The 27,614-nt window shown below is 40.8% G+C and overlaps 1 protein-coding gene across 1 annotated transcript in view; it reads right to left on the bottom strand.

The window, feature by feature from the left end:
- The window catches only part of LOC100762283 (proprotein convertase subtilisin/kexin type 5), a 421,198-nt gene that overhangs the window by 78,514 nt on the left and 315,070 nt on the right, over positions 1-27,614 (bottom strand). The window contains exons 21-24 of the mRNA XM_027406556.2: positions 21,122-21,224; positions 11,374-11,510; positions 7,701-7,907; positions 6,497-6,565 (exon numbers count right to left, since the gene is read on the bottom strand). Coding sequence (XP_027262357.1) covers positions 6,497-6,565; positions 7,701-7,907; positions 11,374-11,510; positions 21,122-21,224 — 516 coding nt within the window. The remainder of the gene's footprint in view (positions 1-6,496; positions 6,566-7,700; positions 7,908-11,373; positions 11,511-21,121; positions 21,225-27,614) is intronic.

Here is a 27,614-nt window from a genome sequence, read left to right as displayed (position 1 = left end):
TAACACAGCTGTCACATGTTCTTCAAAGGCTGTACCATTTAGTTCCCACCACAGGGAATAAATGTATTTCCTCTCCCACAGCCTTGCCTGGAGAGTTGATGTGCTTTTGATATGCCAGTCTGATAGGTAAAGAACTGTCCTGTGGGGTTGTGCATTCCTCTGGGTTGGTGTGCTCACTGCTGTCTTGAATTAGAGCAACTGTTCATCCACCCTCAGGAGACCCTCACAAGACTGGACTCATTAACATTCCTTCATGGTAGGAAGTGAAGGCTCTTGAAGCTATTAAGGTTTAAGGAGTCCCACACCTCACTGAGGATGCAAATGGTGATCGAGGGCTGTGAAGAAGAGGCTGGTATGCAGTGAGCTTTAACTTTCCCATGCTCCTGTGCACAATCTCTCACTCATGTTCCTTTAAGCACCTCCAATAAACACAGTAGCTTACCCAGTTGGACTTGCAAGACATGATTTCCTTGGTCTGCTATTGCCTCTGTATCTGGGGTGAACCAAACAGACTGCCCAGGGAAAGTCATGCAACCCATGGTCACTTTAATTTGTATTTTCTACCCAATAAACAGGTAGCTTTTCTTATGCTTGGGGGCCATTTGTCTCATGTGATTTTTAAAAGCTTACACCTTTCCTCATATTTTCTTAATGTCACCTTGGCTAGACTACTTTTGCTTCTACCTGGATTCTATAAGAGCACCATTACTGCTGTTGGTACTACAGCCCCTCTGCCTGTCAATTACCCTTGAACACTGTTAAGTCAGTAGCCAAATACCTCCTCAGAATAGCACCCTACAGCCGAGGATCCATCTCCATTGTCCCGCATGCAGGAAGCCCTGAGTTTGATCTCTTCATCACTGAGGGCAGTGGCACACAGCTGTAACCCCAGTAGTGGGGAAGTGGATGAAGGAGGACCAGAAATCAAAGATCATCCTACATCGTAAGTTGAGGCCAATTTGGGCTATGGTAGACCCCGTTTTAAACAGAAAAAAAACCCAGAACAACCCCATCATTCTACTTTCCTGTTTATTTGTATATTTATTTATTTAAGTGCAGAGGATGGAATGGAGGGCCTCACATATATTAGGCAAGCTTTCTACTACTGAGACACATCTCCTAGTTCCAGATTTTTCCTTCTGTCTGTCTGTTGCTCTTTAACCTTCAGTTGTTCTGCTTCAGCTAAAGAATATTTTAAATACATTCACTGAATTCAAGGTTTGGATTTTTAATGGCTTCTCTAAACACTTCTCTGTTTTCTTATAATAGCTCATTCTTTCTTCAACGGTCATACATTTAGTGGTGAAAAATCCAGGGCAGAATATCTTGCCACTTGTCAATAACTGGAAGCCCCAAGCTTAGGGCAGCTCTCCCTCTTCTTTATGGGCAACACAGGCAAACTCACAGTCTCCTTTCTGCACTGCCTCTCTGGAAAACTCTTTTGACTGTTTCAGGGCAGGAGGGTCCCTGTCTAAATTTTTCTTATGCATAGCTTTGTCTCCTTGTTTGAAACTTAAAGTATATGAATCTATTTCTTTTTGGCAATTGCTTAAATTTTAAAAAAGTTTCTAGACTACATTTATTTCAAGGAACAAAAATTAATGAAATTTCATTATGTCCTTTGAAGCCAAAATACAAGCACAATAACTTCTGTTTTTATTAATGATGTAAGGGAGTAAAGATTTTATATCATGTGATTAAAGTCCATTATTAAGACAATGGATAAATAAGTATTGGAGATCTCCAATCTCAGGTTATACTACCTTCACTAAATTAAAACTGTGAAAGATACCGCAAAACATCAGATAAAATTGCTTCATTTACCTCACCCCCAAATAGTCCCACTCAGATTTGCCTTTGTGGAAAATGTAAAGTGAAGGTACTTGCTAGAAAGACAAAGAATTTGACATCAACTGTTCTTAGAAAAAAATAGGAATGCTGTTTGTTTACAGCCTGATAAAGAAGAGAAACCTCACTCCATAATAATAAATATTCCCTCAGCTTGATCCCAGACTATCAAATTCAGTGTTTTCCTCCAGACAAAACAATCACTTTTTGGTCATGGGTTAGCTTTCTGTCTCCTTTATGAAACATTTCTTGAACCGACAAGGCCTAGCTCCTCCCTGGAGCTGGCTGTGATTTCCATCAACCTGGAAATTGAGTTTTCCTTTATTAGTTGTAAAACACAGACATTAATCGACAGGGCTCTGAATCTCTGAAAACGAATATAAAACTCTCAAAATATCCCTAGCATCCACAACAACTGTTTATGACATAGCATAGATAAAAATGTCTCAAATGTCTGCTCGTACTTGTCCTTAATTCCTCTAGAGATTGTCTAGACCCCTTCAAAAAAGAATCTGCATTGTTCAGATGGAATAAAGCAGATTTCTCTCCAAAGGATGATGTTTTGCTTCACAAGAAGAATTTTGGGCAGAACTTGCTAAGTATCTTTTAAAGTTCGCATTCTTACCTTCTTAAAACTATAAAATGCAACAAACCATGTTTTCATCAAACCTTTCCATTCTAATATTCTATAAAATCGTTTTATTGTATGATTTCTTTCCTTTTCTTGGGTTGCATACAACATTTAATTAGAGAAAACACTGACTCTGAACCCCTGAGTCTCATGAGCTATCTTTCAGTTTTGAACTTGAGAAACCCTCAAGTTCAGCCCAGTAAACATTTACACACATGTTTTTTTTTTCTTACAATGGAGTTATGTTTGGATAAACACAAATGGAACATACCATTAAGACAAAAATGTATTTAATACTCATGGCTTACCAAACATCATAGCATATCCTAGAGTCTAGGACACAGACTGCCTTTCATATTCTCTCAGAACACAGCAGTGTACACTTAAGGAAGTGCCTCTAACACAAGATTGTTTTGTAATGAAACATTGGTTATCTCATGTAATATATTGAAGAATCACTGGTCACATAGCACACTGCAAGGTATTGGTTGTTGACTTGAGCTTGTGATCTCTTAGCAGCTGTGGTTTGCTGCTGCATAGCAACATGGGGAAATTCTGTATGCATATTGTGAGTGAAGAACAAGATCCTAATTTAGTACCCTAAGATCATTATCACACCATGGTAGAGTCAGAACACTGTAAGCCATGCCATTACAAGTGAGTGACATTTGCTTATCAACTGTGTGTACTTTATGATCCTGGGCTGCTGCTTTGCTTGTGGGAGCAGACAATGTAAGCCAGAGAGCATATTCTCAAGCAAGCCCTTCAGTGACAGGCAGAAAGATATGCACATAGCAAATGTTAGACCAATGTCATAGCAACCTACACATGAAAGGGAGAAAGGGAGGGTTCATTCCACTGGAGATTATCACAAGGTCTCAGAAATGAGGTCATGGTTGAGGTCAGGCAAGTCAGTTCAAGAACACACAAGATCCAACACAGAAATTTTGTAAATGAAGAGAAATATTAGAATTTCGGCTGTTAACTCAGCATTTTGAATGTTCTTGTTGCCTTCCCTGGTGACCTTGCTATACTTGAACCTCCCTGCACTCTGGGTCAGCCTTATAAAGTACAACATTCCAGGCACATCTCTAGATGTTTGCCTGCCATGTCACCTTTGAATTCCCAGTACCAAGATTGGCACTGGGCACAAAGCAGATAGCTAAAGTCTCCTAAATTAAGGAGTGAGTGAGATATTTTAACAGCACTTTGTGAAGTGAATCAGACTGACTTGTCAGTTAAGGAGACTCCAGATCTCCAGGCCCTGGTTGGCCAGTCTCTCCTATGGAATCATTTCTCAATTACAACACTTTGGTCTCATCTTAAGCCATGCCATTGAATCTCCCAGTGTTCATGGTTGCCTTGTTATTGCTCACATCCATTGTGTAGATCACTAAGATACAGGATGTTTACATGGGGAGGTGAAACATTCCATCCTGCAGAGAAGCTCACTAAGCTCAGAAAATAAACATCTCAAAATAGCTTCAGGAAGTCCCTGAAACTGACCAGATTCATTAGGCCCCTCTCTTCTCAAGCACACATACATACATACATACATACATACATACATACATACATACATATGCATGTATGCATTAAGGACTAATGGCAAGTACTCTCAGAAAAGACTTAGAACAGCTGAGAAGCTTGGAAAGGACACATGTTAGCCTGTTGAGCTTTCTAAAGATTGTTCAGTATGCTCCAGGTTTCCCAGCTTTCATGAGTTGTCACCCATGTTAGGATGGGCTTTGATGATGCAGCTGTCTTTGAGTTATTTGTGCTCCTGCAAGTAACCCCCATAAACTCATTGGTTCACCAAGCTTCTGGTATCTGTACTTTGGTCTGCCATCAGTTCTTAATTTGGTATGAGTAGATGTTTATTCCGTCTCCCAAAGAATAATGTCATTTACCATCATATACCTTTTAGGATGCTATCTGAATCTGAGGGAGTTTTCAAAGGTACATTCTTTTTGGGGTGTTTCAAACATGTGGAAGGAAAACTTACTCTTCTTTGTTTAACTTAGTGGATTTGTTCTATTGTCATCCCTAAACAAAGCCAAGAGAGGCAACATGTTTAAGATCTGTCCCCACAACACACACAAACACTCCCTCTCCACCCACTGTGATACACAAAGATGCAGGCAGGGGTGTTCAGCATGCAATGGTGAAGGTGCAAAAGAAATCCAGTTGGGGTGGGACACCTAAGTGGAAAACAGGTTTGAAATGGACAAAAGTAAAATCAAGACCATCAGAACATCTATCATTGCTGCCAGAAAGATCTCCTATTACTTCTTAAGAAAGACTGTAATTCGGGTATGTTGTAAAAACAAAATACAACAAAACACACAATTAAAATAGCCATAAGTAACGTATAAAATCTGTTGTCATTGTTTTAATTGTAGTCCTTTATTATTTGTGTTTAAATTTCCCAGATATTTAGAATTTTACCCTTAAATCTGTGACTGCCACCTCCTTCTGAAGTTTTACTGTTACTGTATTTCTTCTCCTCATTCCACAACAGATAATAATGAAAGAATGCTATTCACGTTTCTAAAGCCTTGGATAAATTATAGTTCATGCATAATATTTAAGAATTAAAGGAAGTCACAGAAGATGGGGAGGAAGAATTGTAGGAGTCAGAGGTGTCAAGGACACCAGGAAAATATGGTTCACAGAATCAACTAGGCAGGGCTTATAGGGGCTCACAGAGACCGAAGCAGCAATCCCAGAGCTTGCATGGTCTATGTTAGGTCCTCCACATATATGTTATGCTTGTTTACTTGGTGTTCTTATGGGACTCCTAACAGTGGGAGTGGGGATGTCACTGACTCTTTCACCTGCTCTTGGGACCCCTTTCCTTCTACTGGGTTGTCTCCTACAGCCATGATATGAGGGTCTGTGACTAGTCTTATTGCATCTTGTTATGCCATTTTGGGTTGGCATCCCTGCTAACGGAAGAAGCTTAGAAGTCCTGAAGATGGAATAAAGTCAAAAAGCTAAAAAAAAAAAAGGGAGGCCTGCTCTTTTTTGAAGGAAAACAGAGGCCGAGTGGATCTGGGGAAGAGGGGAGGTGGCAGGGGAAGCAGGGAGGAGTAGAGGGAGGGGAAACTGATTGGGATGTATCATATGAGAGAAGAATAAACAAACAAACAAAAAAACAAATAATTAAGTTTAGTAGGTAAGGCCAATAAATTCTACATAGCTGAAGTGCAATGTGACACTTTGAAAGTGGTCTATCGAGCAACCGCAGTGACCCCACTGACAGCTTGTCTGCATCCGGACAAACTTCCCATGTGATATGTATGTACATAATACCATTTTAGAGGACCATAGGGCTCCACAGAAGCCCCTGCAAAGAGAAATTACTTTGTTCCTGCTGGAATTTTCCTTCACAGATCCTATATGCTGTTTTCTATATGTGGCCTAGACTTACATAAAAGTACAGTCTTGATATCACAGTCTCCCTATTTTACATTTTTTAAAATCAAATTCACTGATGTGGTGTGCTATAAAGCAACCCCATCTTCTCCTTTGCCAGAGTAGCAGCAGTGTGAGATGAAGGGATGGGGGCGCTACAAGCTTGAACTAGAGTCTGCATGCTTTTCTTTGTGTAACAGGAATCTTGACTTCACCACAGTACAAAAACTTTCTTAGGCCCCAGGCAGTGGGGTCACTTTCACAAAAGGAGATCCCCTTATTTCTCTACCCATTACCTTTTGGGTTCCACATACCTAGTGAGTTAGAGCCAACAAACATTTCTTTGTTTGATTTTATTTGTCAGCTCCATAAAGAAGAGTTAGAGTGTCAGGGGGAGACACGGCTATGCTTTCTTAAGCGTGACACTATTGCCTCACAAGCATCGCTTCACTGTGACAACGTCTATACTAGGGAGAGTGATGGGGACACTGATAATTACCTCGATGACAAGACTCCTTGCTGAAGCAATGGCAGCATCAGCATGTGCGACAAGGGACATGGCTATTTAAACGTTTTAAGTAACAAAGGAACATGACATACCCACAGTGCACCCCAGGCATCCTTCCTCACAAGGCATGCATTCTTCATATTCAGAATCCTGGAATTCACCTGCACAGTGAAAGGAATGGAAAACACAACTCAACCCACTGGGTAGAGGAATGCTCACTGCTAGGAAAACATTGTGTTTGGTGTGTGGTTCATTTACATGTGAATCACAGAGCGATTATGAAGCCCAAAACCATCTTGAAGAAGGATGTCATGTACTTTAAAATCCTGTATTAACTTAACATACTGCACCACACAAGTGGGTACAAATAGAAGAGGCTTAGACTATATTCCATATAACTAGTCTTTTGTTTGTTTCACTTTGATTTTTGAGACAGGGTCTGGCTATGTAGCTCTGGCTGACTTGGAGCTCACCATGTAGCTTAAATTGATCTTAAACTCATTGTTTTCATCTCCTGGGTACTGAGATTACAGCTATGACCCACCACAGTTGGCCATATAACTAATTCCAAAGTCAAGCTAGTAGATTGGATTCATATAATTAAGTCAGTTCTGTGTCTAGGAAAACAGAATTAGATATATAAAGATCAGATTCTATATTTGACCTACTAAACATATTTAAAATTAAAAAATATTTTATTGTCTCTGTAAACAGGAAGGAGAAATACAAGGGGTGCTTAATTAAAAGTATCTTGAAACTGAACAGACACTGGCCAGTCATAATTTTTACATAGCAGATTCACATATAAAACAGCAAATATAATCAATGCTGCTAAACTTATCATCTCTCAATATAACAAAGTAATTGAACAGTGACAGCATACAATCACAGAGCACTCAACAATTTCAAGTAGGTTTGGATACACTGATTCTTCTTGCTTCTCATGTCAATCTTACTTGGTGTTATGCTTGCCCCTTTTCACATAAAGCCCCAAGGCATGGAGAAATTAGATTAGTTTTGCCCAAGGTCTCATACCTAGTAATTGAGAGGAAGAAAACTGTTGGCCAACACTTAGATTCTGATCTCAGTTTATCTCCCTTGCCTGGGCATTGTGAGTCTGGGGAAAGGGAAGGGAAAGTACCTCCACTTGCATATTGAGCTATTCAGAGTAATTCTAAGTGCTCATAATAACACCATGACAATTGAAAGAAAGGTAGTCAAAGCCTCCCCAATACCCAGAGGTATAATCTCTCATCCCACCTCCTGGTGCTGAGTAGGACCCTGTAGAGGCCTCACCTTGTCCGCACTCCAGCTTCTGACATGTGTGGTTGGTGGGCACGATGAAGTAGCCACTCATGCATCTACTGCAGACGTGTGGGTTGTAGCAAAGTTCACAGTTGTCTGGGCAGGGCAGGCAGGCATGTCCCTTGGCAGGATAATGGCCCACAGGGCAGCTCTCCCGACATTCCCCTTGGTATAGGAAGCGTCCCCGACCGTGCTTGTCTGATCAGTTAGAGGGGCATGGGAAAGAGAAGATGCAGAAACCAGCTCTGGAACTCATATAATGTAAGATGTTTTATTAAAAAGGGAAACAATTGAATGCTTTTGTTTCTAGGGGACCAAGAACACCAGAATGGATTTAATAAAAAGTGCAATATCTAAATCCTTATCGCTGAAAAGTTTTCCATGCAGAGAATCATTTTACACTATTTTATGTATTTGAGTGAACAACTTCTATTTGGGATGTCATTGCAAAACCACAAACCATGTTTTGTGGATAGCTACAATTCAAAATGTGTTTAACTTTCCCAAGGGCTCCTTTGAGTAAAGGTAGACCCGTTCAGACTTGGGGGTTACAGAGATGCCATAAAAATAGCATGCACTTCTTGGCAGATACACTTGATAAAAGCATAATCTCACAATGATTTGGAATCACTACTAAAATCACATGCTTGTACTGATGTTCTAAGGATGGCCCTATTGACATCCTAAATCATGCACACCTCCACACTTCGTTCACGTCATCCCTAAGGGTTTTATTTCTGTCAACATTGGGCTCTATAAGGAGAGAATCAGCAATTTCCCAGCATGACAGAGCGGCAATTTGTTCCCGGAGAGAACAGAAACATTTAATCAGTAAGAAAAATATCAGGATCAGCCACAGAGGATTATAAACAGCCACAAATATTTTCAAAAAACAACACTGAGATTACTACTACCTGTCTATCTAGGAGCCCCTTACTCCCAGCTTTGGGAAGATGCAGTGCTCAGTGTGTTCTGGTGATCCATTTACTCAATCTACTGAGAACCAGATTTCCCATGTGGCCCCAGATCTGAAGAACAGCTGATCTGTGTTCCCTAGAACATCTGGTCTACCATTCACTCAGCATGTGAGCCACCACCCAGAGATCCAAACCACTGACATTCAGGCTGAAGGGACACTGAGTATGTGTATGAAGTTAACAGTAGTTCCTTGTTGCAAAGACAGAAGCAAAAAGTCAGTATAATGCTGGACTGACCCACATGAGCTTGCTGACCTTCAACCTTTTATATTAAAATTTCTATTCGGGAGTTTTTTTTTTTTTTTTTTTTTTTGAGGTTAAGCATTCATCTTCAGCATGGTAATCTCAAGGCATAGACTATCCTTGCTGTGTTAGCACAAGCTTTTCTTGTGCAGAGAGCATGTTAAGTAAGGGTTTGGTAAACAAATACCCTCTCCAGGAAACCTCTGCTCATCACATATGGAAATGATCTGTGGCAGCATTCTGACTGCTCATTTGGTCTTTATCTGATAGTTTTTCGTTGTTCAGTATGTGAGGACAAACCTCCCTATTAGTCTGTAAACTCCTTGACAGTGAGTCAGTTTTTTTCATTGCAGTGACAGAAATATCCACCAGGAATGCTTGAGGGGACAGAAGATTTATCCTGTCTCTCAGTTTCAAGGGTGTTAGCACATCATGGCAGCGAGGGCATGATGGAGTGGAGATGCTCACTTCCTGGTAGCCACACAGCAGAGAAGAATTCCCATACTAAGTGGCTTTCTCATTCCCCTGACCCCTCCATCTGTACCACAGCTCATGTGGTAGTATAGCCTCCATTAAGGGTGGAATTTCCCTCTTGGTCAATCCTCTCTGAAAATGCTTGCACAAAAACATTGAGTGAGCAGCGATTTCCTTAAAAATCTATGAAGCATTTCTCAATCAGGTCAAGTTAACAAACTCGTAACCATCACAAGCATCATGTTCCCATGTGTTTTATTCTCCATTGCTTCTACTTGTAACTCATGCAAAGGAGGAAGGCACTTAATATTTAAGATTATAGATTGGATGCAGCCCTTCAAGTATAAAATATGAAAAAAAATGTCAAAGTCCTTCATGTGGTTTGCTACAAGCAGTAGTAAGATACTAGACTATTTGACATTTGCTTAGCATCTAAACTTTGTTCTAATTGTGTGGTATGTTGAGATGTAGAGTTCCCACTGGATGGGAAAGTGATTTTAAAAGCATATTTGTCTTTTCTATCTTTTTAAACAAATAAGAAGAGGCTTAAAGAAGTGACTATTTTGGTGTCTTCTAGTTAGTAAGAAAGCTGGGGGCTGGGATGTTGGGTATTTGCTTAGCACATGTAATCTCAGGATTTCGTAAAACCAGGTGTTGTGGTGCATGCTTGTAATCCCAGCATTTAGGAGGTGGGGGTAGGAGAACCAAAGGGTCAAGGTTATCCTCAGCTATATAGTAAGTTTGGGAGCAGCCTGGGATACAGGAGATCTTGTTAGAAATCAATCAATCAATCTAGGATGTTGGGTCAGTTGTGCATTTCCTGACTGCTAGTCTTGAGGGACTGACTCCCAAACTACGGATTCTTGTACATATCTTCTGTGTGTATACAGTCTGCATGCCAGATACTGTCTCATGTTCAGACCAGTGTAGAAAACATTCACTGCTCATCTGGGACATAAAGTCTTTATGGCCGAGATGGATCTTAAGAGTGATAAGATGTGTGAAAGGAAGTGCAGGGCTCCAATTTTCTGTATTCACGCCAATCTAAGATGTTGTCATTTTTTTTTTTCATTTTTCTTGGTTTTACTGTAAACAAGAATGAAAAGAAATAAGTCTCTTTCACTAGACAAATGACACCTCAGGATCAGCTAGACGACCGCACCCAGCGAGGACTGTGGAGAATGCAGAGTAGCCTCTTTGAGGCTTCACCCTGAAATATCTTTGGGAAAGATGGGCCTAGTGCAACCACACCATCCAACTTTTCAACAGTGACCAATAGTCTACTCTTTTTCTTTAAAATTGCACAAAATTTAAATTTGCCTGAAACATAAACTCTGTTTACTATATAGGAAAAATAATGTGATCCCAGTTCTCACAAAGTCAAAATAGAGAACAGGCATATAAAACAAGGCTGGAGCAGTGTCAAGACTAAACTGCAGAGGAACATGCCGAGGGCATGGCCTCCATGCCAGTGATGGCAGATACTCTGAGAGTAACTCAGACTAGACCCAAAAGGTCACATCTGTCATGTGTAGATTGATTACCTTGCCATCTGAATGGCATAGCTCAACTCTGAGACCTGACATAACCTTTGATGCATTATTCATTTTAGGGACCATATGTGTCTTGATAATTCCCTGGCTTTTCAGGTCTACCACAACAAGGCTTGGCTTTATTGAGCATGGCATGGTTGACAACACATGTAATAGTCTTTCCTCTTGCTTCCCCGGGGAAGGCCTCTCTCTTCACCTCTCTCATCTCCCTCAGGGCAGTGAGTCAACGTGTGTGATTATGTGAACAAGGCTTATGTGTCCTGGTGGCAACAGAGCCTTCAGGTTGTACTGGTGGTGTAATGAGCAGCTGTCTGCCCTGAACCTCAGCTCTGTCCCTTGGCTTCTGAGCCAAACCAAATGCTGCCTTGTGAGAGAACAGACCAATGTGAAGCAGGAGCCAGCAGCAATTGCCCTCACCTGCCCTGCAGGAAGTGCAGTTAGAAGGACCGCTTCCTTGGCATTCTTGGCAAGTGTGGTGGCACAGGTGACATTGCTTCTTAAGTTCAAACTTCCAGGAGGGACAGTTCAAAACACATCGGCCATCATCAAAAACCCTGGAGGAAAAGCAGGTGGTTAGAATTCATCTGGGTGTCTTTTCAGAAGGACCCAAGAATCAGAACATGTGGTGTGCATGCTTCTCTGTACAGATTTGGTCTCATTGCTCCAAAGAGTGGTGCCTGGGGCTGGTCATCTCAGAGCACGTGAGCTATTAGTCACATGTTCATCCTTGGCCCAAGATATGGATCAAACAGCAGGGAGAACAGAAAGTGGTGAGGGATATGATCCTGAGTCAGCTTCCAAATAAGCTAACTGGTGCCCACAAGTATTAAGGGCACATTGAAGACTCTAGCCTAATGCAGCCAATGTGAGACACAGTTTCTGACTTTCACGATGTCAAATGGGCCTCTGAATCCAGAGGTCTTGGAGAAAGCCAGCTTTCTTCAGTTATCAGCATGCCCACATTTGGCCAGCAGTGTGTCATGTCTAAGTGCCCTGAAAGAGTAGAATGAAGCACTATTCTGAAGGTTAGATGCTAACTATAAAGTTGCCCTATGCACATGACAAGTAATTAATGAACTCAGATTTTATTTGCTCATATATGAAGTTCTACAACCTTTGTTTCTTGATCATGCTTGTAAACACCCACAAAGGCCTGGCACAAAAGTTAGAAAATGGGCTTCTAAAACCTTTGTTTTTCTCGTGGTCCCCAGACTGATAGCTGGAATACCAGCATGGGACTGATCCAGACCCCAGGAACACGGGTTTCAGTGAGGAGACCTTGGAAATCTACGGGACCTTCTGTAGTAGTTCAGTACTTATCCCTAGCATAGGTGTGAACTTTGGGAGCCCATTCCACATAGAGGAATACTCACTGAGCCAAGACACATGGGGGTGGGCCTAGGCCCTATCCCAAAGGATACGATAGACTCTGATGACACCCTATGGAAGGCCTCACCCTCCAGGGAGAGCAGAAAGGATATGTGATAGGTAGGGTTTTAGTTGGAGGGAGGGTGGCAGGGTAGGAGGGGAGGTAGAGGGAACTGGGATTGACATGTAAATCTTGTTTCTAATTCAAATAAAAAAATCTGCAAAAACCCCCCAAAACCTTTGTTTTTAAGGAGGACCCTAAGAGAGACATACATGGTCCCCCAGAGAAGCAGAAAGGGACAAGATTTCTTGAGCAAATTGGGAGCATGGGGGGAGGAGAGAGGGAGTTAGGAGAAAGAGAAGAGGAGAAGAGGAGGGGAGAGGAGGACATGAGGGAGCAGGAAGAAAAGAGGAGATCAAGAAAAGAGATACCATAATAGAGGGAGCCATTATAGGTTTAAAGAGAAATCTGGCACTAGGGAAATGTCCAGAGATCTATAAGGATGACACCAACCAACAGCAATAGTGGAGAGGCTACCTTAAGTGTCCTTCCCTGATAATGAGATTGATGACTACCTTATATGCCATCCTAGAGCCTTCATCCAGTAGCTGATAGAAGCAGAAGCAGACACCCACAGATAAACACTGAGCTGAACTCCTGGAATCCAGTTGCAGAGAGGGAGGAGTGATGAGCAAAGGGGTCAACACCAGGCTGGAGAAATCCACAGAAACAACTGACCTGAACAAATGGGCCCCAGACTGATAGCTGGGAAACCAGCTTAGGACTGACCCAGACCCTCTGAACATTGTGTCAGTTTGGAGGCCGGGGCAATCTATGGGGCCTCTAGTAGTGGATTAGTATTTATCCATAGTATATGAATGAACTTTGGGAGCCCATTCCACATGGAGAGATACTCTCTCAGCCTAGACACATGGGAAGGGCCTAGGTTCTGCTCCAAATGCTGACAGATTTTTGAAGATCCCCCATGGAAGGCCTTACCCTCCCTGGGTAAGGGATGGGATAGGGGGTTAGTGGGAAGAAGGGGAGGAGGGGAGGGAGAGGGAACTGGGATTGACATGTAAAACAAGCTTGTTTTTACTTTAAACAAAAGGAAAAAAACCTTTTGTTTTTGTATGTATACAATATATATCATGATGTCACTACTAATATTTTTGGTGTTTGGGTTTCATCTTTCTTTGCAGAGTAATCATAAGAGCAGATGGGATTAAGTCAACCAAATCCAAGCATTCTGCTTGGAAAAACACAAACTGTTGATAAAATAAATGTAAGAATCAGATAGGTAATGTGAACAGATGAAGGGAGCCAAGGTTCCACCTCCAGTTTTTTCAATTCAGCAGAGCTCAGGGAAAGGATTGAAAATTTGCATTTCCGATAGTTTTTTTGGTGGTGCTAACATTACTGATCCAGAGAGCACACATTTAAAAAGCTTTAAATGATTTTACTCATTACTTAAAATTTTGCTTAGGCATCTTATGCAGCGATTGTCCAGGCTAATGAAGCATGGTGTGGTATTTCAGCACATACAATTAGCATCTACTGACGACATCAGGGCAGGTACCATTTCTACCTCCTTATCACTTCTTTGTGGTTGGAGTCCTCAAGCTCCTCTTGTCTGAATCTTTATAAAATCTACAATTGGGCATTGGGGTCTGCAGTGGCCCCACTATGCTGTGGGGTGCCATAACTTTTTTATCTCTGTCATCGAATCCTTCTCTCCTCTACTTCCCTCCCTACCCTTCCTTCCCTCTAGTAATTACTGGTCTACATTCAGTTTGACTAGTTTTACTCTCCTCATATTAACGTAAGAATATGTAGTATTTGTCTGAGTATGGCTTATGTCATTTAGCACAATATCCTGTGTTTCCAACCATCTTGCTGCTAAAGGAAGGATTTTATTCTTCTTTATGGCTGAATGATAATTGGTTGTGTATATATCCTTCATGTCTTTATCATTTCCTCTGTCAGTTGGGTAGCAAGATTCTTTATGTATCTTAGCCATTGTGAATGGCACTGCAATAATCACGGGAGTTCTGATGTTTCTTTGGTATGCTAATGCCACTTCCTATGGATCCTATAGAGATCACACTTGGAGAGTAACTGTTCTGTGAACCTCTGGATTGCTGTGGCATTTGTGAACTCAGGCCATGTTCACAACCATTAGCTGGGGAGCTGGCTGTAACAATCCCAGCATTGGAAGAAGTTGGGGGTAAAGCATCGTTTCCCATCCCTGTGTCATTTGCATCAGTTTGGAAACAGAACAGGACTCAAGTTCACAAACAAACACAGAAGGCCACCTTGGTCTTGGCTTCTTGGTCCCTCAGATTCTGCTCACCAAACTTAGTACCATTGGAAGCAATATGCTTCTTGGTCTCCTGCAGAGTGTGTCCCAGCTTTAAGGCAACACTCACACACAGGGATGTCCATGTCAAAGAGAGATGGGAATTCTAACAAAGAGCTGGAGAGTCAGGACTGTCCTGTGTGCTGATTGTTAGCTTGGCCTGATCAAAGCCATCACAAGGGTATTTCATATAACTGCTTGCTTTGATGTTTTCATGCAATGAAACTTGATAAAAAGTCTTCTCTATTTCATTAAAATACATCGAGTAGCATGTTTAAGGCAGTGTAAGAGCAGAGGTAACTTCCAGATGCTTTTATTTACCCTATACTCCTTCAAGACTGGGGTAGGGAGTGAGCCTAGGACAAGAGGACCAACATCTCAGAGTTGTGTCTTTTACATACAGAGATAAGAGGCTCTTGTTTCATCTGACAAGTTGTCTTTAAAGAGCCAAACTAAAGATTTATAGAAATGCAAAGAGAAATGATAGGATGTGAAAGCAATTTCTAAATTTCTGGTTTTCACTAGGGCTAGTGGATCACACTTCTAATCTTAGCATTGGAGAAGTTGAGGCAGGAGGATTGCTATGAGTTTAAGGCAGACATGGCCTACCCAGTGAGTTTCAGGTCAACCTAACCTACAGAATGGGACTCTATCTCTATTTTATTTATTTATTTATTTATTTAATTATTTATTTATTTGCTGGTATTTAGTAAAGCAACTTCAGAGTTAAATTTTTAGATTAAAAACTAAAGAAAAATTTAAACAGATATAGAAATATATATTGCACATGTAACTGATAATTGTCCCCTACCCAATGTATGTACCACTCAGTTTCGATAGTCAATAGCATCTGGCTAATCTCACAATCACTGATTTATTCATTCGGCTTTGAATCAAACCCGAAAGTTAATGTTAACATTCTTGTCACAGGTGGAAGTTTTCTGAAGACCAACTTTGTTTTTTAGGAACTAAAAGGCATCCAACAGCTTAAGAACCGGAAAAACTTCAGAGACCAGCTCTCCAGGTTATTTGTCTCCCTTTTGGAACCTCAGTCCAGATCCATCATCACTGTTTTCTGTCCTGTTTTGTTCTGGAAGCAAGCACACTAAAAATTCTATCTCAGGGTCATCAATTATCCTCATCTTCAAGGTAGAATCCCCCACTGGCCTCCAGTAATTTTAAACAAGAGGAAATATCATCAGGAAATCTAAGTTTGGGATAAGAGACACTGGGCTCTTCTACCCAAGCCGACTTCTTCCTCCCATGGCTGGGCAGAGTCTGTATCTTCTGTTGCTCCAGCATCTGGCAAATGTCTACCTTTTTGCTGGTCCAGCTCTTGCTTTAAATCTGGGATTATTGAACTTCCCCCCCCACTATTGCTTGCTTTGAGTGTGTCAGCATCCCTTGACTGTGACCTCAATGGCAGAGAGCTATTGGACTCTGTATCTATCTCAGAGCTAAATATAAAGCAAGTGCTTTTAGCCTGCTTTGAATGCACCTGACTCCACTTACTATTGCTTGGATGTGCTTTACAAAATATATGTTTTGGAAACTTGACCCACAAGGCAACAAGTAGTGGGTTGTGAAGTAGGGTTTAATATGAGTGGACTAGGCAGTGAGGAATTTTATACAATAGATGGCTTGATGATGTGATCATGGGAATACGTTAGCTATAAAAGCAGGTCTGTCTTCCCTTTGTCCTCTTACTGTCACCCTCTCTTGCCTTCCATCTTCTTCAACGGGTGACCCAGCACCAAGGCCTTCACCAGAGGCTGGTGCCATGGACATAGAGCTCCCAGTCCCCAATAACATTCAGCCAAAGTTACATTGTTTATAATTTATCCAGTCTCAAGTATTGTGTTATTGCCGCTCCAAATGAGCCAAGACACGGATCCAGGCAACACTCTGGAAAACACTTTAGGAAAATACTTTGCCATTTTCTCAAGAACAAATAAGTCAACATCACCTTCTTTCCAGATAATTTCTCCCTTTTTATCCTTTCAACTCCCTTCAGGGAAAATACCAGAAAAATAAGAAGTCAAGCAGTTCATTGCTATGCTACATTACCCTTTCTTGGACATGTGTGTGTACAGCTAGCATCAAAGAAGAAAGATTTGGGCGAGGAGCTAGTGCTCAGAGGGATGAGAAGAAATTGTTCCTGGGAACAATATTTTCTTAGGAAGATACCCTGGTTCAAGATACATGTGTATGCTTTTTTTTATTCAAAAGCTAATACTCAGTATACGTCACAAACAAAACCACCAAAATGTCCCACTAGTGCTACCTACCATTTTGTACTAATGGGCCTGGATTTCTTTTTGTTTCTTTTTCTGAGGCAGGGTCTCATCATATACCAGGATGGACTTCAAACCCAAGCTCCTTCTGCCTTGCCTTCACTGTCATGGTTGGGCCTGTACCTAGATATATTTTTTTGGTAGCTATTTACAGTGATAGAATTTTTCTCCTTACTTTTCCACTTCTATTGTGCTAGGGACAATCATGGTTTCTCCAGCATACATTGAATGATTGTAATTGCCTCATTAGACAAGTGTTAAAAGACGTTCAAACATGTAAGGCAATATAATTATTCATAGTAGTACAAGGGGGGTTAGAAGGAGAAACAGGACTTTGTTTTGGTATGTCTTTATCTTAAAGTATGCTTCAAATTTTTTTTAAAGCAAATTCAGTATTTAGAGTTTTAGCTCTTAGAAACACTTAGAAAATAGTCTTGTGGCTGCTCATAGAAAAGAATCAGCAACAGTCCACCCATCTGTGAAGCCTGCCAGCTATAATAATGACTGGCCTGTTGGTGCAATAGTGGTAAGAACGTTCTAGGGGTAATTAGCTGCTTTCTGATTGGATTGAAGGCCTGCTTCAATCCAATACCTGGTACTGTAAACCTGGCCAAGAACCCAAGGTCAATGATGTTATAGTGCATTTGGGGAACCTACTGTTACTTTTTTCCTACGTCTGAGTGGGGTAGAGCTGGACCATGTGATAGACCTAGTTCTAGCATTTTGAAGAACACCCACACTGATTTTCATAGTGACTGCTCCAGTCTCACCAGCAGTGAAAAAGTATTCTTTCCTCACATTCTTGCCAGCATTTGTCATCATTTATTCTTTTGTGGTTAGCCATTCTGACTGAGGCAAAATGAAATTGTACTGTGGATGGAACCGGAAATTATCCTTCTGAATGAAGTAACCCAGACTCAGAAGACAAACATCATGTGTTTTCTCTCATTTGTGGATATTAGCTTTGACTTTGCAGATATGTTTGCTTCATTTGGAATATCCTTTAAGGTTTGGAAATTAGTAAGAGGCCATGGTGGGAGGCTCGTGGGTGGGGAGATAGAAATGAATGGTATTTAGGTTCAGAGAGAGTTAATAGAACATAGGGGATTAAATCTGAGTGGGGGATGGGAGGACAGGATAGAGGAAAGAATATGGGAATGGCAATAAATAACACTAATGACCTTTGAAGAAGTCATAAGGAAACCCATTCATGGGTGTGGAGGCTTCCTACTATATTGGTATAGGTTTAAGTATAGGCTGGTATAGGTACAGGTGTAGGTAAATATACACCTGTAGGAAAAGTGTTAAAATGGAGTTACCCTATAACAGATTACAACACTCTTACTAGATACCACAGGATAACAAATAAAAGATCCAGTGATAGGAATAGGTTAACACTTTTGGAGTTGTTGGCCACTGAGTTCTCATAGACCCCTAAACAGTACAGTCTATTATCAGGGTTATTGGGTACACTGAAGAACTCAATATTAAGACCCTATTGCCAAGGAAACCACATTCTTAAATATAAAACACGGAGAAGTTTAGTTGGTACTCAATTGGATATTTCACCTTTATGGCTAGCATTCATAGTGCTGGGAGGTGCTATGCACATTACCAAAGGAGAACAGTAATTTATGGGATTTACCCAGCTGTCATCCTTTGAGCTATAGCAACATCTGGTCTGACAAGACATGCCAACTGGTGCAATAGTGGCATGAATATCATGAAAGTAACCAATCACTTGTGCTGGATTTAGGTCCAGCACAACAACACGGCACTATTATCCCTGGCACTATTATCAGGTCATAAGCACTAGGAAAGAATCAAGCACTAATAGTCTGCTAAAAGGACATTGTATTAAGCCAATTCCTAATGAATTATCATATACCCATAAATTAATTCATCTCTTAACTCTCATCAGAGAAGCGTCTATATGCAGTAGATGATGAATAACACAGAAAGCTACAACTAGCCAAAATACAGAGAATAAGAGACTGCAGAATGCTCAGTCCCACACAGGGCATCTGTATCATAATTCCTCCTCCTACAGTTAAGGGATCATTGCAGAAGAGGGGCATAAAGTCTCTAAAGAGCCAGGGGTAGTGAACAAACACAAGGAAACAGTGTCCTTCATATACAGGACACATATAAACTAAAAGTGATTTGGACAGCATGCACAAAGCCCCCAACACACACTTAAATAAGACAAAAATCTCAGCATGGAGGTCAACAGGAAGTCCCACCTCTAGCTGAGGAGCTATTGGCAACTGACAACTGCTGGAAGAGGAAGTAAGTTGTCTTTAAGAATGTTGCCCCTGGCAAGTTGGCCACACTCCAACAGAAGGTCACACATCAAAGATATATGGGTAGTAGAAATTGGACTTGATTGGTTAAAATAAAAAAGATGTGTTTTTTTTCCTACAAAGTTGAGGGGTGGGTCTGGGAGGAGTTTGTGGAGGGAGTCAATATAATTAAACCACATAGTATGAAATTCTCCAAGAATTATTTTTTAAAAGAAAACATAATTTAAAAAGAGAAATTAAAAAAGTATTAAAACTTGAAAACAACAGGTCTATTCAACCCTTAAAACTATTACAGTTGGGAAAGACCAAACAAACAAACAAATAAGGCAAAGCAAACGTTAAAAATTAAAAAAATAAAACATGAGAACTAGATTCTGGAAAAATATTCTGTGAAGGATATTTGGATAATTAATGAGACTTGATATTGGACAATATATTATAAAACATCAGTGGAACATAATATATTTTCTTAATTTGCAAAAGAAAACATTCTCATGGTTAACACTGGGAATCCTTGAGGTTTCTATTTCCCTCCATTCTCTGCCTCCCTTCGTCCTTCCTTCTCTCCCTCCATCCTTCCTTCTGGTCTTTGTCCCTTATTATTTGCTCCCTCCTTCTGAGGGAGCTCTTCTGACAGTCAAATCCATGGCTTTGATTGTGCACAACTAAACAAACAAATGGTCATAGAATGGTTACTATACACTGATCACTGTGGAGAATACAGCACAGCTCCTGCTCACTGGAATGGCACAGTCCTGAGGACAGAATGAGGATGCAGAGGGAGCATCTCAGTATGGCTGCAAGGCACCCCTGCTGTGACAGCATCTACAAACAACTTTATTAGAGAAAGGCAGCTTCTTCTTTGGCATTTAGCTGAGCAGGGATGAGGGCATTCATCTAAACACACAGAAGCTCCCACATATTAAGTGCTACAATCAGAGGAGCATTGAATAAACAGATATCAGGCATTCAGTTATCTCTATTGGAGATGTCCATCAGATTAGCAGTGTTGCTCATTCCATTGCTTGCTATTTCCATTTGATGTGTATGGATGCCCCCAGTTTTTCTTGCATGGTGCCAGGGTAGGAGACACAAATGTGAGATCCCAAGAAACTCACAGTCTATGAAAACATGCATTTTGTAAACAGATGTCTCCAAAGGCCACACATGCTTTGATAGATGTATCTATAGAGCAGAAGGTCATAAAGGATGAGGCTAAGAGGGTCTGGGGTGGATCTCTGGGGCCCACATGTTAGAGGGAGAGAACTGAGTTCCATAACTTGTTCTATGATATTCACACAAGTGCTATAACACACGTTTACATCATGTGGATATAGAGCATACATAAATAAATAATAAATGAATAATAGTAATTTTTTAAAGAGGGAAGGCTAATTTTACTGAAAAGTGGTCAGACATGCTTTTACACAATAGTTTGCCCTTGAATAGATTATAGAAATGAGTATATATGTATTTATATATGAGTATTTATATATAAATGAGTATATATATATATATATATATTTATCAGAAGATAGAAATGCTGTTTGAGAGATGAGTGTGTAGGATACGGGATTTCACTGGTCAAAAGTGACATCAGAGGTACCATTTTCATTAGCAAGATAGCTCTTCCAGCATTTAGGAAATTGGTTTTTGCCAAGGGTATTGGACCTTGTTGGAGAGGATGCTACAGAAGTGGGTTGAGACCAGATCCTAGGGAATGTCTGGATCATGGGAGACAGTTTGGGCCCTGAGTCCAGCAGGCTTTTTAGGTGCCACTAAAATGGTTAACACTTCCTCTCTACACCCTATTCCCAGGAAATACTAAAAGGTTACTCACCTTGTTATGGGGCAGCTGGTACAGTCTTCTTGAGTTGGTCCCCAGCAACTGGCACATGAGGCTTCACAGATATGGCAGTGGCCTTGCTCATCAATATATTCTCCTGTGGAACAAAATCTAGCTGCTTACTGTATTCCACATGGCAAGCCTGTCTAGGCTGGCAGGCAGGGAGCAGCCAGAGCTCTTGATGGCTACTTGAGCAGTGGAAATAACACAAGTGATGGTCACAGTTCAAGTCAAGCAGTGGCCAGGACACACCCACATCTTGTCTAACCATGCTATACAGGAAGGATTGTAGTTTTGGAGACAAGAATTTTGGCTGCAACTTGGCAGATGTTGTCCTGGAAGATTATCAGTGAAGAGACAGAGGGTGTTTTCCTTCAGCTGGCAGGTTTATCTTTCCCATAGGAGCACACATCTGATGCTGTCAAGGAACTTACTGTAGTTTCACAAATTTCTCTTGCACATAGAAAATCACCACTGCAGCAAAAGGGTAGAGAGAGGTGAACTTCACTGAAGGCATCATAGACAAGATGGCATTCAGTGAATTCAACCTCCTCCTACACCACATTCTTTCTCCCTTGTCATTGTAAAACAACAAAAAGAGCAAACCAAACAACAACAACAACTACAAAACACAACAATTGGAGAGGTTTCTTCACCCATATCCCAAAGACCATATTTTGTTTTCATTGTTTGTGAACAGATAATCCTCCGAATAAAATGTTGTCAGATTCTGGCAGACTCATCTCCTTCCCATGGCCTCAGACCACTCCCAAATGTGACAGCTGTTTAATCATCTGTAGCTTGTCAATTTGCCAGCTACTGCAAGTGATGAGGTATGATGATATACTTATGGCTTAGTCAACCCACCTCGTTGATCCTCTGAGATTACTGCTGGCTTTACTGTAGTTGCATTCAGAAAAGCTATGGAAATAGATTATGAGAATAGAAATAGATAGATGAAGATGGGGCAAGCCATCCATTGCCTTCCCCACAGCTTTTCTGAACTACAGTTAGGGAAGACAAGCCTTCCATAAGGACTCATTCACCTGTTAGAACTAAACCACACTGAAAGAAATGAAAAACTGGCAGAGTTTGCTCTTCCATAATAGAAAATGTCTTTCATGTAAAGTCTATTTCACATAAAGTCTATTAAGTTGGCTAAGAGATGGGGAAACAGGTATGTTCAGAGTGAGGCAAACATCTCTGAGCAGCTTACCTTCTGTTAAGTGTGTTTTGGAATATTACTTTGCCTATATAAATGTGTATTACATTCATTTATGCTGCATTTATTTAACAATGTAAAGATGTGATGCTTTGCCTTCCTAAGGCACCTGATTGGTCTAATAAAAAGCTGAACAGCCAATAGTTTAGCAGTAGAGGGATAGGCAGGGCTGGCAGGCAGAGAGAATAAGTGGGAAGAGGAATCTAGGCTCAGGGGAGAAGGAGAGAGTAGAGAAAGAGAGAGAAAGAAAGGGAGATGCTGGGGTCAGCCAACCAGTCAGCCAGATATACAGTATGATATACAGAATGAAAGAAAGGTAAAAAGCCCTGAGGCAAATTTTAGATGAAGAGAAACAGATTAATTTAAGTTATAAGAGCAAGTGGGACTAGCATAAGATAAGACTGAGAATTCATAACTAATAAGTCTCTGTGTCATGATTTGGGAGCTGATTGGTAGCCCAAAGGAATGCCTGCTACAACCTTAGAAGATAACTTTATGATGAAGTTGTGATTCTTTGCTTGGGAAGAGAGACCTGTGCTCACAAAAATTGACTATCCACTAGGGAAAAGGAATGAAAATATGTGTATTGGTGATCATCCATGCTATTTGATTGGAAAATGGCCAAGTGGCCACTGAAGTGCAGTTCTCATGTATTTCATGTCATGCTCTCTGGTGCTGTCTGCGTTCCCTGTCTTGGGGACACTTTACTAAGTCACATAAAGGTGTTGAAAGATGTCTTAGTTTCTTCTCCTTTTGTTATTGCTGTAATAAGATGCCTGGCAAAAGCAACTTTAGAGAGAAAGGATTTATTAATCTGCTTACAGTTCAGGGTGCAGTCTATCATGGCAGAGAAATCGTAGTAGAAGCCTGAAGCACCTCATCACCTCATATTCACAATCAAGAAGCAGAGAGCGATGGATGCTTATGTTTGGGTTGACGCCACTCACTTTTAGTGTGGGCTTTCCCAATTCAATTAACCTAGTCAACATGATCCTTCATGGGTACATCAGTAGGCTAAATCAGGTGTGTCTGGAGTGTTGTCTCCTAGGTGACTGCAGAACTTGTTAACTTGACAGTTAACATTAACCATCACAAATAGACTAGTTGCCTGCTAATCAACCAGCTGTCTCAAAGCAGAAAAAAGCTCAGACTTCTGCCAAGTAGGGTTGGTGCCAAGTCTATCTCACCTAATACCAGTGTCCTATTGGCTCAGGATCTCCCATTTCATTTTTTGTTTATTGCCCTTGCTATAGTATCGTTTTTCACTACTGTTGTAGAAGGCTCTACCATTTGGTGCCTGTAACATAGTCTGGGGACCAACATAATGAAGAGTAGGGATTCACAGCAGACTATGTATGAAGAAGCAGAGCTTACCTACAGGGGCCAGTGCAAATAATTTGTGCTTGTAGATAGGTAACACACTTGTATTTTTCAAAAGATATATTCTGAATAAAATAGGAATGAGAGAAAGTCACAGAGATTTCAAAATCCCACAGAAAGTATATTCTATAGAAGTGTGAACTCAGAACACAGATTCTCCATCCACCTACTTCTGGGGTATGTTTGAAACATCTACATACATGCTAAGCATTTGGCTGAGATTTAGAAATACATAAATTTAAAAGGCCCTGCTCTTGTATTTTCAAAAATTTTGAGAGTCCTCCTTCCCTCCCCCCTCTCTTTCTCTCTCTCTCTCTGTGTGTGTGTGTTCTCGAATGTGAAGGTCAGAAGTCAATGTCAAGTGTCTTTCTCAGTTGCTCACCATCTTGATTCTTTTTTTTTTTTTTTGATGCAACGTCTCTCTCTAAATTGGGAGTTTGGAATAAGCTAGATTGGCTGGCCAATGAATTCCAGGCATATTCCTACTACTGCCTCCCCCAGCACTGGAATTTGTAAAATGTACTTGGTGCATGTGGTTCTTTATGTGGGTGCTGTAAATTGAACTCACATCTTCACATAGCATTTTGTGTAGTCTTTGTGTAGCACGCACCTTACTGACTGAGTCATCCTCCAAGAATGAGCATGTTGAGGGAATAGTTGCCAATCAAATGCTATGCAGGGGCCATATACTTCCTTAGACTGTCCTAAGTCTATGTCAGAAGAGAAGAATACACAGAGAACTCTGATAGACTGTTGCAGACCTAGACATAGACAGGTGCTTTGCTACCATGCTGCTCCCTACAGAAACTGACATTGTGGTCGGTTCTTCTGATTCTCCATCTTCATCCACTTTAACCTCTGTGACATAGCAGAGGTGTCCTGCCCTTTTGTCAGTATGAAATAATGTTGTCATCTAAATGTATGCTGAGCCAAATTCACGCTATCCTGGGCCACACACAGCTTGCAGGCTACACGTTAGACATTCAAGAAAGCAAATCCAATGCTAGGGTAAGAATTTTACCTATTAACACCTTGCTCTGCTGGGTCAAAAGCTGCTTGGTAGCTGTGAGGTTTGTGCCAGTTGCACACCCAAAGTCTTCCTAACTACAGATGATGCATCACTAGATCAAGCAAGGGTTATTAGGATGTTCCTTTGAAATGTTTGTTCACTGACTTATTTTGTGTATTCTTTGTCATTGTTGCTGCTTATTTGTAGACATTGTCTCACCATATATCAGGCTATCCTGGATCTTGTTCTACATAACAAGGCTAAGCTGCCCTGTGATCCTCTTGCCGCAGCTTCCTGAGTATCAGGCTTAGAAGAGTGAGCATCATGTCCATGTGGGAAATGGTAAATTCTCCCTCATTTTCATCAGTACCTCGGCTATGTATTGATCTGCTGATCTGTAATGGCCTCAATTCAGCACTCACAAAATAACATCATAGATCTAATGACCACTGAGCATTGCCTAGCTCTAGAATTTTGTAAACTTGATCTAAGGTGGTGGTTTTCAAACTTCCTAATGTGGAGACCTTTTAATACAGTCCCTCACATTGTGGTGATCCCCAGCCATAAAATTATTTTTGTTGCTACTTCATAGCTATAATTTTCTATTATGAAACATATATAAATATTAGTGTTTTCTGATGGTCTTAGGCAACCCCTATGAAAAGGGTAGTTTGATCCTCAAAGGGGTCTCAATCCCCAGGTTGAGAACTACTGATAAGCACAAGCTTTAACACAACTTCACTCCCTTTCATTCTCCACTTGCGATGGGCCAAGGTTTCTCCAAACTCATGTTCTACTAACACTTGCTCAGAAGGAGACATCTTCTGACTTGATGGTAAGATATCTGAGTTCTCTCGGCTCCCTTTTTCTCAGTGCCTAAATCCTTTGTGAGCTCCTTGACTGTCCTCTTACCACCTGTGTTTGAGGGAGGTGTATCTTTCCTCCTGCCCACAGTATCTCCATTCAATGCTCTTCATCTTCCTTCCCTGGAATATTTCTAGCTAATCCCTCTGTCTTCAATCTCCTCTTTATGCCTCCATCTTACAACATCCACAAAGATTCTCCCCCAATCTAAAACCTTCCCAAGCCCCTTCCCTTCCTTATAAGTGACTCCTCAAGGTTGTTTATTTTCCTCTTGTTACTTGGAAACAAAATGGAGAACATTTTGTGACCTTGAAGCTTATGTAAGAAAGTCATCAAAGGACAGCTAAATGGTTCATTCCCCTCCAGTCTGCTCTCCTCTTCACTTTAGAATAAGCACTTGTTTTTTACAGCAGATGACAATAGAGGGACTGCCCCAATTCCCATATTTATGTAGATGTCCAATTAGTCACATAAACAACTGCCCTCAGTCCTTGCATACAGACACAAGTTTTTCTCTGCACATTTGGAACTGAGGAAGTCGGATTCCAAGGACATAAGGAAGTTGCTCTTGTTTTCCTTTGGTGGAACAGCAAATTCTTGTCATCTGTCTCCATTGCACAATGAAGTTGAATGTTTATGACAGGCGTGATACACAAAATTCTTAGAAGAAGTCACTTTTAGCAGATGTCAGGAGCCAGCACGTTGTTCACCTACAAGCTCTTCTTTCTGGCATTTCATCTATTTGTATTATGTCCAGACCATATTTTTCCTGTGACTAGAAAGTTTCTGTTCCCCTATTCCATTCTCATCCTGTTTTATGGGGTTTAAAGGTCACTGAGGAAGTGGGGGTCACATGGGGAGGAATGATGCCTTGAAATTTGAAGCTTAAAAATGAATGCTTATAAATTTAGAAGTGTACAAGCAAGTGACTCACTATGCTCACTCCATCCTTGATAACATTGTCAAATGTTATTAATAAACTTGGACTATAGAGAAACTCATATGAGGTCATCCAGAAAAGGTGAATATACATTATATTATCCCCAGTTATAAAACACAATCCAAGATATAATAATAGACTTTAGGTACACATGGCCAGATGGTGAGCTACCGTTTTTCTCTTTCTGTTGGTCTTTCTTCCTTCCTTCCTTCCTTCCTTCCTTCCTTCCTTCCTTCCTTCCTTCCTGCCCTCCTTCCTTCCTTCTTTCCTTTCTTTCTTTCCCCTTCCTTCCTTACTTCATCTTCTCTCTTTTGTGTGGGGGGAAGAGTCTCATGTAGTTCAGGCTGGCCTTAAGCTTGCTGTGTAGCAGAGTGTGATCTTGAACTCCTGATCCTCTAACTTTGATCTCCTATATTTGGGATTTTAGACATGTGCCATCATGCCCATCTCAAGATCCTTATTTTATAGAAACACTATGTCTTTATTGACTCTAACAAAGTCTAATACTTGAGTGATAGATTGTGAAGAGAGTTTCAAACACTTCTTATCCAAGTGGCTAGTCAATGGAGAGGAATAGGTACAGGGAATCCAGCTGTTCAGTGTTGCTGTTGCTTCATTGAACAACCTGGACATTGATTATCTGCAGCTTTCGACCTAAGGCCTACTTATGGACCTTATCATCCAGGTTCCAGGAATCACGTGACTTTATTGAACAATTCCACAGTCCCCAGTACTAATTATATACACTATCTCTTTGCAAGGAAGCCAATACATAGCTTCCAACTTAAAATACCATTGTGTGAAGACAATTTTCATGAAGAAGAACTATGCATTCATTGTTTTATGCCAGCTACAATAAATGCTTGGCAATACTCTCAACTAATTATATGCTAATGAAATAAGTCAGTTTTTAAAGCCTCGTTAAGCTGATGTTTTATAGCAGGACTCGATATATGAGACCATCAACTGAGCCTGCAACACCTTTAGTTTAAAGTCTCCACAGTCACTCAGCCTTAAAGGGGAAGGAGATTTGGACAAGGTCTACAACAGAGATGAACTTTGAAGCTATTAT

This window comes from Cricetulus griseus, chromosome 3 (assembly GCF_003668045.3).
Source record: "Cricetulus griseus strain 17A/GY chromosome 3, alternate assembly CriGri-PICRH-1.0, whole genome shotgun sequence".
In the NCBI taxonomy this organism is placed as follows: Eukaryota; Metazoa; Chordata; class Mammalia; order Rodentia; family Cricetidae; genus Cricetulus; species Cricetulus griseus.
The sequence above is the reverse complement of the archived record's forward strand: the minus strand, read 5'-3'. Positions and strand labels throughout refer to the sequence as shown.